Raw genomic sequence first — 14124 nt, 5'->3', positions numbered from 1 at the left:
GCACAAAAATCACCATAGTGTTAGCGACAGACGTTATCACTTTAAGATTACAAGGTAGGGAATTTAGAGGCCTTTGACAACACTTGCAGAACAGAGTATCCTGCTGTTGTTTGTTTGTGCTTTTTATTTGCATTTCCGAATATATCTGATCTCATTGGGGACAGTCTAAAACGCTTTAAGTAAATGTAAAAAAGCTTAACGTCGCTTCCGAAAACTTGCATCAATCGTCACCTAAATGTATGTGGACATCTCTACTCGGGCCCACTTCAACCTCTGAGAATATCAGAACGATAACCCCAATATTCCGGATTTTGTGCATGTTGACATGATGTCCATGTACATGAATTTTTGTGATGACTGATCGCAGCTTTCGGACACTTCGAAATGTTATGCTTTTTTACGTTAAGCATTTTAGACTGTCCCAATAAATATCCTCCTAAATTGAAGTTAAGTTCCAAAAACGCACTTGGTATAACATCCCTGCACCTGCTGCAGAGGATGAATATGTTTAACCCAATTATTGCTGTTCCAAAGCATCAAATGCGTTGTGTTTATTCGGCTCCTCTGGTTATGCAGCGTGCCTAAACGTATTAAGCCTCCATCTGCTTTTTACTTAGATGATGCGCCCCTCTATACATTAATTGTTTTATTCTGCACACTGTTTAAGACCCCTTCCCCCTCTAACTCTGTCTCTTTCTTTTGGCCCCTTCTTCTTCCATAAAAACCCAAGAGCTGACTTTGTTCCCCAAATGTGATTAGTTTCTCTGGGACGCAAAGAGTAATTGCATTACAGCATTGTGAGCATTTTGAGCCATGGAAATTCTATGCGCCCGCATCAAACCTGTTTAAATACCAAGCCCACTATGCTGAATAATGTCTATAAACGAGAACGAATGCTAATATTATGCAGACAGACGTAGCTCTGGTGATGAATAGACAGTCAGTGTTGAACTTAAGTTTTTTGTTGGTTTGTTTGTTTGTTTGTTTGTTTTTGTGTGTGGGGACAATTGAAGGCATTAGGTTACTAGTTTGTGTCACAGAGATACCTGCTAGGGGGCGATTCTCGGATCAAAGGTTTAGGGGTGCTGGTATTCATTCTAGGGGTGTTTCAGGAACCCCAAAAATAGGATATAAACGCAGGAGCAAACCATTTTTGAGGCAATGGGCGGGACGGGGTAGCTGTATTGTTGCTAAAATATTACGTTACAACTAAGTACTGTGGGTTTACACATTTGTAGGGTGTTTAAAAAAGACACAGTTTAGAAATGTTGTTTTTCTTGATCCCTTAAATTTTAGCGGTGCTGGGATTCATTTAAGGCAGGGGTGTCAAACTCGATGTCATGGGCCACATCGTAGTTATGACTTTCCTCGGAGGGCCGTTACGACTGTGAACCCATATAAATGAAAGATTACATCATATAATTATATACACTATACAAAACACGTTAATGAATAACCAGTTTTGAAATCAGAAGCCTATAAAAACATGTTTATCAACTATTACATTTCTTTTCAAATGGAGATTGGAAAGAAAAAAATGCTTGCATATATGTCCATGTTATTACACCAGAACACAATGAGCAATTTTGATTTGCTTTCGCAGGCCAGATAAAATTATGTGGCGGGCCGGATCTGGCCCCCGGGCCACCAGTTTGACACCGGTGATTTAAGGGGTGCTACAAACGCCTATGCGGTACTAAACTATGGCGCTTTAAGACAGTAGGCCTAATGGACATATAAATGTAAAAAAAAAAACTACGTTAACATGTTTAAGTGTTGAAATCTCTAAAGGTGGCAGCTGGTGATAAATCATTAAATTGCTTAGCAAAGTCACCGATTTGTGTCTTTATGGATAATTACCTCTTCACGGAGTTTAAGCATCGCTCCTGTTCTTGTATTTCTTTCCAGAGTTTTGAATTTCTCATCTTTATCGTTTTGTTTAAATATGAGGATTTTAGTCATGTCAACTGAAGTCCAAAATAAATTTTCATCTAAATGGGCCTTTGAGGCACATAAATGCTCTGCAAACGTGTGTATGAGCAAAATCTGGATTGACCGTTTGGTATTTTACAATCCTTCATGACAACTCATTTCCTCACATTTGTGTGCGGGTTCTCGGCTCCGTTCAAGTCTTCTTTAGTCGATTGTAATCGCTGGGTTCTGGTGCCAAACCAACCCCGCCAGATGGTATCCAGAATGCACGGGGTTGCGTACATTCGTTAAAGCTCTCTCACCCCATCTCCCCTCATAAGAGCATGCATGCGCATTTACATGAATTGGACAATGGGGATGCAAAACAACCCTAAATGGTGTGGTTTTTTTCTTTCATTGTGTTGTATCAATCATCAAACATCCATCCTGTAGGGGAGTTTGGAGTGATGATGAATAGAGTTTTGCACGAGACGAGAAGTGTTCCAAAGCGTGACCCAATATTGAAATGTATCCATTCGATGCCTCTTTAATACGATTCGCCACACAGCTTAGCTGGTTGCACTCTCACACAAGCATAGGTGATGTGGAAAAAAAAAGTATAATGGTGTTCTAAACCCCAACAACAAAGAGCACGGAGTGAGAGAGGGCCAACTTCAGAAGGGAAAACTCAGTAATAATGTACAGTGAGACACAGTTCACATTTATCAGGACTTCATGTGTCTTTCACGCAGGAGTTGGGCGACAGCTGCTTATGGCTGAGCAAAGCCAGAAGGTTTCCCATCCATGAGGACGAATGGTTTTGGTATTGATTGAGTTGCCCATGTTTGACTTTTTCCTCTGAGAATTGAGACTTGTGCCGCCAAACTGTCTAAGGGGGAACAATCCCAATGCGAGAATTCTTAGACCCTCCTGTGGTTTTATAGTATAGTGAAAACGTCACAGTGCATGAGAACTGTGAATGAATGTTTTCTTCTGCAGGTTTGGTTTATTGCTTGTCAATGGTGGTGGTGTTGGTGGTGGGAGGTGGGGGGGGGGTCACGGTTGCTGTGAAATGTGGAGAAAGTGGACCCCCGCAAGGCGGGGTTTCCCCCTCCCCTCTTTCATCTCCCTTGCCAGTTTGTGTGGCCCCTAGCCAGTATCTGAATGAATAAGAAGCTAATGTAGAGCCATTGGAGGCGGCTTATTTTGAGTGAGTCTCAGTGCAAAGACGCCTCAGACTGAGAGAGAGGGAGAGGGAGAGCGAGAGAGAGAGAGAGAGAGAGAGAGAGAGAGAGCGCACTCTTCAATAGCACAACTCGATGTGCGCAACAGATCTGTTTGACAGCAGACTACGGGTATTTTCATTGAAATCGGTGCAACTCAGCCAGTATTGCATATGAATGTTTTCTGGTCTGAAGAGAAGCAATGCAACGGGAACCATCCCATCCAGTTGCCTAAATCAAATCTGGAATTGACCTCTGCGACATTTTGGAGCTTGTTTTTGCTTGATTTGGACCACAAAAGGACATAATGGCCGCACTCCTTCAGCTGAGAATGTGGGGGGTTTTCTTCGTTTTCGTGCTGTCAACGCTTGACGCCTCCGGTAAGACACTGCGATATGAGATTTACGAGGAACAGAAGGTCGGCACGGTTATTGCTCGTTTAAAAGATGATGTCGCGGATGTTCTGGCGAAACTTCCGAGTTCAGTGTCGCTGCGCTTCCGAGCCATGCAAAGAGGAAGTTCATCCTTTCTCACGGTAGGCGAGCAGGACGGAGAAATAAGCATCAAGTCCAGAATTGATAGAGAAAAACTTTGTGAAAAGAATCTCAACTGCTCGATCCAATTCGACGTACTTACGTTGCCCACGGAGCACCTGCAGCTGTTTCACGTGGAGGTGGACGTGCTTGACATCAACGACAACGCGCCACAGTTCGCCCGTGCCGTCATCCCGATCGAAATATCCGAGAGCGCGTCTGTGGGAGCGCGCATTCCGCTGGACAGCGCCACGGACCCGGACGTGGGCGAAAACTCCCTGTACAGCTATGCCTTAGAGCCCAACAATTTCTTTCAGATTGAAATACAGTCCAGAACCGACGGGGCAAAATATGCTGAGCTGGTGGTACTCCGAGAGCTGGATCGGGAGGTGCGCTCCAGTTATGAACTTCAGTTCACGGCCTTTGATAGGGGTATTCTATCTCGAACCGGAACCACCCTGCTTAAAATCAACGTCGCAGACTCAAACGACAACAGCCCGATCTTTGATAAGTCCTCGTACGTGATCAATCTTCCCGAAAATGCACCTGTCGGAACGCTGTTAATTGACTTAAACGCCACTGACGCGGATGACGGGACGAATGCCAAAATCGTTTATTCATTCAGCAGTCACGTGGCCCCCAAAATCATGGAGACGTTTAAAATGAACCCTGACAATGGTCACCTGACCCTCATCGCTCGCGTAGACTATGAGACTGCTAACTCCTATGACATTGACGTGCAAGCGCAAGATATGGGTCCCAACTCTATGCCAGCTCACTGCAAGATCCTGGTCAAGGTGGTAGACGTCAATGACAACAAACCAGACATTAGCATCAATATTATGTCCTCACAGGGCAATGGGGATGCAGCTTATATATCAGAGGCCGCTCCACTGGACACATTTGTAGCTTTAGTGAGGGTGGAGGACTTGGACTCCGGTTTGAATGGAGAGGTGGAGTGTAAGCTTCACGGTCAAGGTTATTTCAAACTGCAGAAAACATATGAAAACAACTACATGATTCTGACTAACGTGTCTCTGGACCGAGAGAAGAGGTCAGAGTTCAGTCTGACTGTGGTGGCCGAGGACCGAGGGACTCCTAGCCTCTCCACAGTCAAACACTTCACTGTGCACGTAACTGATGAAAACGACAACCCGCCACAATTTGAGAAGGGACAGTTTGAAATCTTTAAATCAGAGAACAATGCTCCAGGGGCATATTTGACCTCCATAATGGCAACAGACCCAGATCTGGATGTTAATGGACAGGTGATCTATTCCATCCCGGAGACATCAATCCAAGGGAGCTCCATTTCCACTTATGTGACCATTGACCCCTCTAATGGTGCAATCTATGCACTGCGGACATTTGACAGGGAGGATGTGAGTCGGATCTCCTTTATTGTGCAAGCCAAAGATGCAGGAAAGGCACCGCTGCACAGCAATGCCACCGTTGTTCTGAACATCCTGGATGAGAATGACAATCCTCCGGTGATTGTGGTCCCTCAGCTGTGGAACTTTAGTGCTGATGTACCAGTGTCAAAGTTCACTGAAGCTGGACATCTTGTGACTGTGGTCAGGGCAACTGACCGTGATACAGGGATGAATTCAGAGCTTGTTTGCTCCATCGTCAGTGGCAATGAAGAGGGCTTCTTCATTATTGATCCAAGAACGTGTGAAATTCATGCCAACGCCAGTCTGGAGAACTTCCCTCATGAGCATGCTGAGTTAACTGTTGTGGTGAGGGATCAGGGAAGTGAGAGCCTCAGTGCCAAAGCAGTTGTAAGGATCAACCTCTATGAGAATATGGAGAATCACGTCCAGGTGATGGACCAAGGGGAGTCTCCACTTGATGCGTCGCTGATTATCATCATCTCCCTGGGGGCCATCTGCGCCGTGCTGCTGGTAATCATGGTGGTGTTTGCCGCACACTGCAACAGAGAGAAGAAAGAGACCAGGCAGTCCTACAACTGCCGGGTCGCCGAGTCCACCCACCAGCACCACCCCAGGAAGCCCTCACGGCAGATCCACAAAGGAGACATCACCCTGGTTCCCACTGTGAACGGTACCCTGCCAATCAGATCCCATCACCGTTCACCTTCGGCTACACCCCCCATGGACCGAGCCCAGATGGGGAGCAGGCAGAATCACCACAGTCGCCAATCCCTTAACAGCCTGGTGACCATCTCATCCAATCACATTCCAGAGAGCTTTGCCCTGGAGCTGGCACATACAACTCCACAGGTGGAGGTGAGTTTGCATGCGCATGCACACGCGCACACACACACGCACACGCATGCGCATACACACGCGTGCACACACACACACGCACGCACACACGCACGCAGACACACACACACACACACACAGCTCTGTCTGTGGTAGAATTTCCTTGTAGTTGTAAAATAACTCTCATCAAGTGTGTTGATAATTACAGCCATGTCTTTGTCTTTACTTTGTTTGCATCTGGTCCCAATTCATGATAACCATGGTTCACCCTCAGTCATGTGTCTCCGAATTCACCCGGGTTCACAAACCCACGATCAGCCCCCCCCTTTTTGTTTTAACACCATCCATTTTGTCTCATCCATATTGAGCAGCCTCTCCATCATCCATTTTGTTTACTCATCCATGTTTTTGTCTTCTGTCTTGTCTCTCTCTTTATCTCCTTTATTTACCATCTGTTATTCCCTTTTCCACCCCAACCCTTTTCATTTTTCCCCTATTTTTTTTGTTTATTTGTTTTATTTTGTTTTGTTATTTTTGGATACAGCAAGTCTCACAGCTTCTGTCCATGCTCCATCAGGGCCAGTACCAACCCAGACCCAGTTTCCGTGGCAACAAATACTCTCGCAGCTACAGGTAATCCCTCGGCCCCAACACCGCCAATATATTTTTATTTACATTTTAAAAACCACTTTGTTGTCTTTAATTTACATTTGTGCGACATGTTCAACAACCTGTTGTGTAATTTGTCTTATTTTTCCATATTCCAAATGTCAACATGCATACCAATGCCATTCACTTTCCAAAGTATTTAGCTCATTTGTCAGAATGTCCCAACTATTTCTTGTCTCCCCTTGAAAACAATTTGGAGTATGAAAATATTACTGCTTTGTCCTGCTTATCACTTCATTTGATAGACTTATCAATGTCTGATAGCTGTTGTCATATATTTATTTATCAGAGCTAATTGCATGAAGTACACATGGAACAAGCTTAGATAGAGATTTAACAGTTTGCAGAAATGCGTTTTGAACAATGGCCTGCAGACATGTTTCGTAAAACAACATAACATCCATTCACTTTATTCTCCATGCGTTTAACTTACGCTTTTTGTAATGCTTCCATCTAGGTATGCATTACAAGACATGGACAAGTTCAGCCTGAAGGACAGTGGACGTGGGGACAGCGAGGCGGGGGACAGTGATTGCGAAATGGGGAGAGAATCCCCTGTGGACAGGTTGCTGCTGGGGGAAGGCTTTTCTGACCTGATACATCTCGAAATGCACCACCGCCTCCATCCAGGTTAGCTACCGTGATGTGGCACATGGATTCCGATCATTTCCCTCAGCCGTATGTCTTGTCCATTTGGCTCTGTTCTGCCGAGTCACACACCTTGAACGCCCTCTCACTCTCCTCGCACAATCACACCAATTAATTTCATCATGCAAAAGTTATAAAGACATTGTTATATATCTTTTGGAAATAGCAGACACAGAGAAAGGCGAAATATGTTTTTGATTTGTTTTTGGTTTTCAAACGCAAGACCAGAACAGAAGTAGAATGTAGTCTTAAAGCAATCCATAAATATAGCAAGGTAGAGAGCTATGAACATCTGAAATGGGATTTTCCATATTGAATTTAAATTGCTGCCACAGGCAATCTGCATCAGATCTGGATGAATCTATGCATGAATTGACAACTTTTGACCGTGCAAAGTAGATTTCATTTAAGATGTGACAGAGATGTATTGCCTGCCATAAAAAATATGATTGAAAAAAATATGACATAACTGGAAGAATAACTATCCATAATATCCATCATCAAGTTGTACACAAAAGCCACAGAAGAAAAAGAACAAACCTCCTTTGGGAGCGGCAATATTATTGTGGAAGTGAAGTGAATTGAACTGTTTCCTCTGCACTGCTCCTAGCAATTTTGTGCACATCCTGCCTGACAAATGTTCCCACTATGGACAGGTCAGACATGAGCCGACTAATAGTCCATACACCTGCTTATACAGCCATCCAGCAAGGTGAAAACACAATCCCATTGTGCTCCACTCATTTTCCCACACAGACCCTATTTCCACGCTCGTTATCACACTGAGAGAGGTTACAGTGTGCCGGGCTGTTTGTGTCACTCTGTATGTGTGTGTGTATGTGTGTGCGTTATCTACCCCCCGAGTCGTGTCTGTAAAATCCTCCCCGGAGCAGAGATGAGTCGCCTGTCACTCATCGGTATGCGTCTCAGGGTGCTGTTTTTTCCCCATTCCTCCATTTTCTTTCCTTTCTCTTTTTTCCCTCTGTTGAGTGACAGTGTTGCACTTTCATGTCTGAACTGAGGAGAATTCACAGTAATTGCTTTTAGAATTATGTTATTCTCTCTCTCTGTCACTCTGTCCCTCTCTCACACTCTTCAACCCGGAAAGCTTCCCCACGTCTTTTTGCTGTACATGTATTTTCCATCTTAATTGTGATGTATAAAGGGAGGAGTGGTGGACAGGGTTTGTCAATGTGTTCTTTAAGTGCTTCCTGTTCCCTAACACCGCTCCTCTATTTTTTTATGGTAATATGTAAAAAAAAAAATAAAAAAAAGGGAAGAAATGCTTAGGATTACAGTATCTTGGTTTCTCTTCAATATATTTAATTTGTTAAAATGTTCAGTAATGGTAGATGACAAAGCAACACAATCCCTGCCTCCTTTGATTATGTCCAGGATGTTGGTGGTATGACAGGAAGAGCAGTCAGATATGAATTTATCAGCCACCCTTGATGTCAGATGGGTGGAATCTAGCAATGTTAACCAATACTGGCCACTCATGCCAGAGTAGCATCTGCACCACTTGCACACTGACTGAGGAGTATATGCACCATTTGCACAATCAACATTGTCCCAGATTATCGCACTTCTAGTCACTTTAAACTGCATACATCCCTTGAAGTTTCGGCGCCCTTTGCACAATGATCATTGCACCGGACTATTGCTATATAAGTCATTCAAACTGCTCTGAGTGCTAAATGACTCTGCATCTTTTTGCACAATTGTCAAACAAATAAATACAATACAAATAAAAAATGCAGATAACTCGCAACCCTTTATTGCTCAGTGATTCTTTTTCCCAATGTCTTTATGTCTCAAAAGTGTTCTCTGTTAATTGACTGTCTGTTGTCGTACTAGAGTGGCTCCACCTACCGGAGACAAATTCCCTGTGTGTTTTTTGGATATACTTGGCAAAATAAAGATGATTCTGATTGTGATTCTGATTGATCATGTAGTTATCAAAATCTAGTGGTTTTCTTATCTAACAAAGTATTCTTACTGTAGCCTGTAAATAACACCAATCTGCGCGCACGAATACAAGTATGGAGGGCGTCAGAGAAACATTACCAAACTGTGGTTTAAGAATAAGATGGAACCACTTTGTGAAATAATGAACAGGCCTCATTCATTAATATTCCAAAATGTCTGCTTTTCGTGCAAAAAAATAAATAACCCAAAAACACGCTCTGTGTAATTTTTGCTTCTTCTCAATAACTTATGTTCCCTTTTTCCACTTGAGAATTTACGACATGTATTAAATAAGACAGCCTCTCACTATGAAGCTTCTGATTCATCCGACTTTACTTATTTTGGAATGAGCATTTACATATGAAATATTCTGCTTTTCTACGTGTAATAAGTGTCATAAGGACATTGTTTTCTTTTTGTTGGACAAGCTCCTGATGCTTGTTGTTTTTGTTCCTCTAGCAATGAGACTGTGCACGGATGAATGCCGGATCCTGGGACACTCTGACCAGTGCTGGATGCCCCCTCTCTCCTCACCCACATCCTCCTCAGACTACCGCAACAACATGTACATCCCAGGGGAAGAGTCTTCCCAGCAACCCCAAATTGATGACGACCAGTCCTCGGAGGAGTCAGAGCAGCTCAAGAGTTTCTCCACATTTGGCAAGGAGCCTGGCAGTGAGGATGCGGGGCCGACAAGAGTTTCTGGTGCCGGAGGAAGTGAGGTGTGTCCACCTGCAGGAGGGCCTGCCTCCTTACTCGCAGAGATGAACAGCGTATTCCAGCGGCTCCTACCCCCGAATATGGACTCGTACAGTGAGTGCACCGAAACAAGCCCAAACTCATCATCAGCAGCCGGTGAGAAAGACAGAGGACGCGGTGGCAACATTTCTGGTAACCATAGCAACAATGCTGTTCCTCAGGATAACCGTAGAGGCTTGTTACCAGGCGGGAAGGGTCCCGCTTACCCACCAGGTGTGGCCGCGTGGGCTGCCAATACCCACTATCTAAATCCAGGAAGTGGATCTGTGGGCAGCAACCATGTTTCGCCGGCCACTCCCTCATCCTCCACCTCCACCAATGGACAGCCACCACACCTCAAATGGCTCCCTGCCATGGAAGAGATTCCGGAGAACTATGAAGAAGATGAATTTGATGGTGTTTTCTATCAGGGTCACCAGGGTGGCAAACGTGGCGATAACCGCCAGGAAAGTGGTATGGATGCTAGCGAGCTGGTCCACGAGATAAATCAACTACTGCAGGACGTCAGGCAGAACTAGAGAGTGATTCAGTTGACCACACTCTTAACATAATTCAATTTGCAAACATACATAATCAATACGATAGATGCTTTGTGCTCATTGTAATGCTGTCTTGTTTGTTTTACCAAATATCCTCTCACCACTCGGAGTTGAGAGACTTGAAGAGAAAAACACTGCACTGTAACGGAGTGGCACAATGACCTCATAAGAGAAACTAAAAGAACATACTCCACAATTTTTGTCGTGTTTGTGGGTGATTTTGAGGGAGAATCCATCAATTAAGTCTCCATCATCATTTGTAATGTTTACAGATGCTAACGGGAGAAACCAACTGTTACGTGATCTAATCTTAAAAGTGTACAACAAATGTGCAGTGTCTGTGAGAAAAGACTGCTTCACTTGAATATTGTGCTATGTCTCATCTTTTGTTATCATGGAATGTAACTGTAAAAATTGACCTTTGTATTTTAAAAATACACCCTTTTGTATTTCTATATATTTATATGTCTCCATGTTTGTTTGTACAGAAAAAAGAAAACAAATGTCTATTTTTTTATATTGTGACTGCATGTCTTAATGTTCAGCGTGTTTCTCTTTGTTTTTGTTTGTTACTTTTATAAAACAATTGTATTTAATTTTTTACTGAATATTTGTGAGTAACATTTCACCAAATCACATTCCAATGCAGTTCCATGTTGAAATTTGGTTTTGTATAGTGTCCTTATGACCAAGACAAATAAAGTGGAAGAATAATGTGATATTGGCCGAGTGTTTTATTTTAGTAAATCTGAACTGTTTCACTTTCGAATTCCACTAATTTGACTTGACTTTAATTTTCTCTCTGAGCTTCATTTTGCCCCTTTGACTCTCAGCACGAGTAACTGATGGTGCAGTGCAGTGGTACATTGGCCTGACTTCGGTGCAGGCATGCTTGGGTTCAGTTCCCACTCAGTGAAGGTGTGAATGTGAATGTGAGTGCGAGTGGTTGTGTCTGTGCCCTGTGACTGACTGGCGACCATTTCAGGGTGTAGTCCGCCTTTCGCCCGAAGTCAGCTGGGATAGGCTCCAGCACCCCGTGACTCTAAAGCGGATAAGCGTGATAGAGAATGGATGGATGTCTCTTAGCGCCTCCTAACGTCCACCATCTGAACTGCACCATAGTTACGCATTTTAACAGCGTCCAAAAACAGATTTTACAACAATCCATAAACATGACTCCACTAATAGACGTATATTTTTTTAAATATTATTTTAGGTCTATTCCTAAAATATCACTTTTTTACTACTGCATTTTGGGATACTTCTTTAAGTTTCCTTCCAAGGATGGAAGGAAACGTTCTTTCTTCAAAACGTGCTGCTGTATGTGAGGAGATAAACATAGCCATGTGAACATGTATAACACACATAACATCGTGTGTTCCGGCTCTGTCTGAGCATGGTGTTAATTTTTTTAAACACACACACACACACACACACTCCCTCCCCCATACAGGCACATGAGAGAACAAAATATTCAGTTGTATTTAAAATAGGAAAAATTCAGCAACTAAGGCTAAATGATGCAATTAACCTCACGAGACCGAGCTTGAACAAAGTTAAAGTTTACAATTTCCATGCACACACAGACATCCCAAAGAGGGGCACACGCAGAGGCTGATGTGAATTGGACTACATGAGAGCACACAAACACACACACACACACACACATACTCCTACGCACTTAATAATGAGTCCATTTGTCTTCATCATTAAAAAGACCAAGCCTCAATAATCAGCATTGCCTGTGTGTTAATGTCCGAATCATGCTCGATTTTAAATTAGCTCAGCTTTGCAAGAGATTTGATGGCTGTTAACTCTAATCGGTGTCTGGGAATTATTGTTTATGAGAGTACAGAATATATGACTTTCAAGCAAACATGCATTCACTAAATTCATTTTAACCACTTTGACAAGCTGTACCTTTTCATCTACCAAAGAAAAGTAAATGAATATTCAATATTCAAATCAGCTCGATTTTTAAATTTGAACAGGGGTAGCATGAGTAAATTAACATTTTAAACGGTATTGCAATACAAGCCAAAATACATTTTAAAATTAGCCTGTGAAGACATGATGATTGATCTTCAGCAAAAATAAATATTTGTGGTATGGGGTAATGGAGTGTGTAATAGAAAAAAAACAGTGGGTGAAATATTTGGTCATGCTGATTTATTACCACAGAGGAAATTAATTTTACACAAATAGCTACAGCAGTGGTGTTGATAAGATATTGAAATATAACCTAAACCTTATCATTGTCTGCATTATTTGTCAGTCCCAGTCTCACTTCTCTTTAACTCATTCATTTATAAGCCTGTTTTCTTCCATTTCGTCAGACATACATGCATGCGCATGCACCGCCTGTGCTTCCTTCCTTCTGTATCTCATCACGTGTGATAATTATCACAATTTTCATTTGTTTGAATCACTTAATTGTGTTTTTAACTGTTACCCTTGAATTATAAGGTCATTCATGTAATACCGATATCTTTTAAGAAAAAAATGATACACTCTTGCCCATCTGAAATGCCTTTTCTCACTGTTAGACAGGAAATTAAGACAGTGACGGCCTTTGTAATGCTGACTTATTGGAGTTTCTAACTTGACCGCAGTTTTCTTGCGAAGTCAAACACAGCACAATGACCCCAGACTAACAGGATATTGGAAAGTCTGATAAAAGCTGAACTCGATATGTGCATCACTGTGATAAAATCACTGGGGTTGTTGTTGAACTTTTGCTTTGTTCATCTTATATTACAATACTCTATATATTTATTTATGTTTTTGACATTTGAATGCATTGTATCAACTAAGTGATCATGTCCATTCCTCTCCTCTTTGCATTGTGGCAACACTAGCAAACTAAACTGGTAGGATTGGTAAAAAAATTCCCTCTCTGTTATGGATTCCCCACCAAATTGTTTTGATATCATATTGGTATTTATTTGCATTCTTGTGGGATTTGTGCATCTAACTGATCCGCCATGCAGACAAGCCGCTGCCTGGCCTCCCTTCTCCTCCTCTTAGCGCTCATGTGGTGCTGAGCGACGCGCAAGCTGCCATGCCAAACCGTCTGCTGCAGAAACTCAGACATGCAGGTAACGTTTGTACAATTCCTGACATAATCTGGAGCAAAATCAACCACAATACTTAACATAGCACCACTGGTGGCTCGTGCCTCTGGTCTGACATTTTCCAAACATAAAAAGGGGTGGGGTGGCGATGTAGGCATCACACCGGCTGAAAACACTTGCCTTTTTATTTGAAGAGCACCCAGCTCAACGCATAGTCTTCAAGGTTTTGTACTAATGAAATCTGTGATTTCAAAACCTTATGCATCTCGTTCCTGACGTTAAATTGTCATGTTTAATGAAGAGAAAGGGGGCTAGGTGGAAAGGCAGCAGCAGCAGATGGACAGAATCTTCAAATGCCAGTTTTTTTGTGTGCGTGTTTTTTTTTGTGTGAGATAAAAGAAAATTAGACCAATATAAATCGTTGCAAAACTGTTTTGCAATGATTTAAAACTTTGACCGGGATTTGGACCGGTTCATAATTCCCTCCACCTTGTCTAAGGCCCCAGGTGCAGTTTGGAGAAAAACAGCCTCAAAGCATGATGCTGCCTCCACAATGTGTTACTGTAAGGACG

The 14124-nt window shown here is 42.8% G+C and overlaps 1 protein-coding gene and 1 long non-coding RNA gene across 4 annotated transcripts in view; one reads left to right on the top strand and one right to left on the bottom strand.

Annotated features, from left to right (window-relative positions):
• LOC133476494 (uncharacterized) overlaps nt 1-3920 on the bottom strand; it is a 125885-nt gene extending 121965 nt beyond the window's left edge. For both annotated transcript variants that reach the window (XR_009788065.1, XR_009788066.1), the window contains exon 1: nt 3771-3920. This is a non-coding gene — a long non-coding RNA (uncharacterized LOC133476494). The remainder of the gene's footprint in view (nt 1-3770) is intronic.
• Nucleotides 3129-11197, top strand: pcdh18a (protocadherin 18a). Of its 2 annotated transcripts, none has more exons than XM_061769951.1 (4): nt 3129-5916; nt 6473-6528; nt 7022-7194; nt 9640-11197. In XM_061769951.1, the coding sequence occupies exons 1-4, from the start codon at nt 3442-3444 to the stop codon at nt 10455-10457; spliced, it is 3522 nt and encodes a 1173-aa protein (XP_061625935.1). In that variant the 5' UTR covers nt 3129-3441; the 3' UTR covers nt 10458-11197. The 2 variants fall into 2 exon arrangements, with proteins under 2 accessions (XP_061625935.1, XP_061625934.1); XM_061769950.1 differs by having other exon boundaries at nt 6440-6528.
• The last annotated feature ends 2927 nt before the right edge of the window (nt 11198-14124 follow it).

This window comes from Phyllopteryx taeniolatus, chromosome 4 (genome assembly GCF_024500385.1).
Source record: "Phyllopteryx taeniolatus isolate TA_2022b chromosome 4, UOR_Ptae_1.2, whole genome shotgun sequence".
Lineage (NCBI taxonomy): Eukaryota > Metazoa > Chordata > Actinopteri > Syngnathiformes > Syngnathidae > Phyllopteryx > Phyllopteryx taeniolatus.
This window is presented reverse-complemented; position numbering and strand designations above follow the sequence as displayed.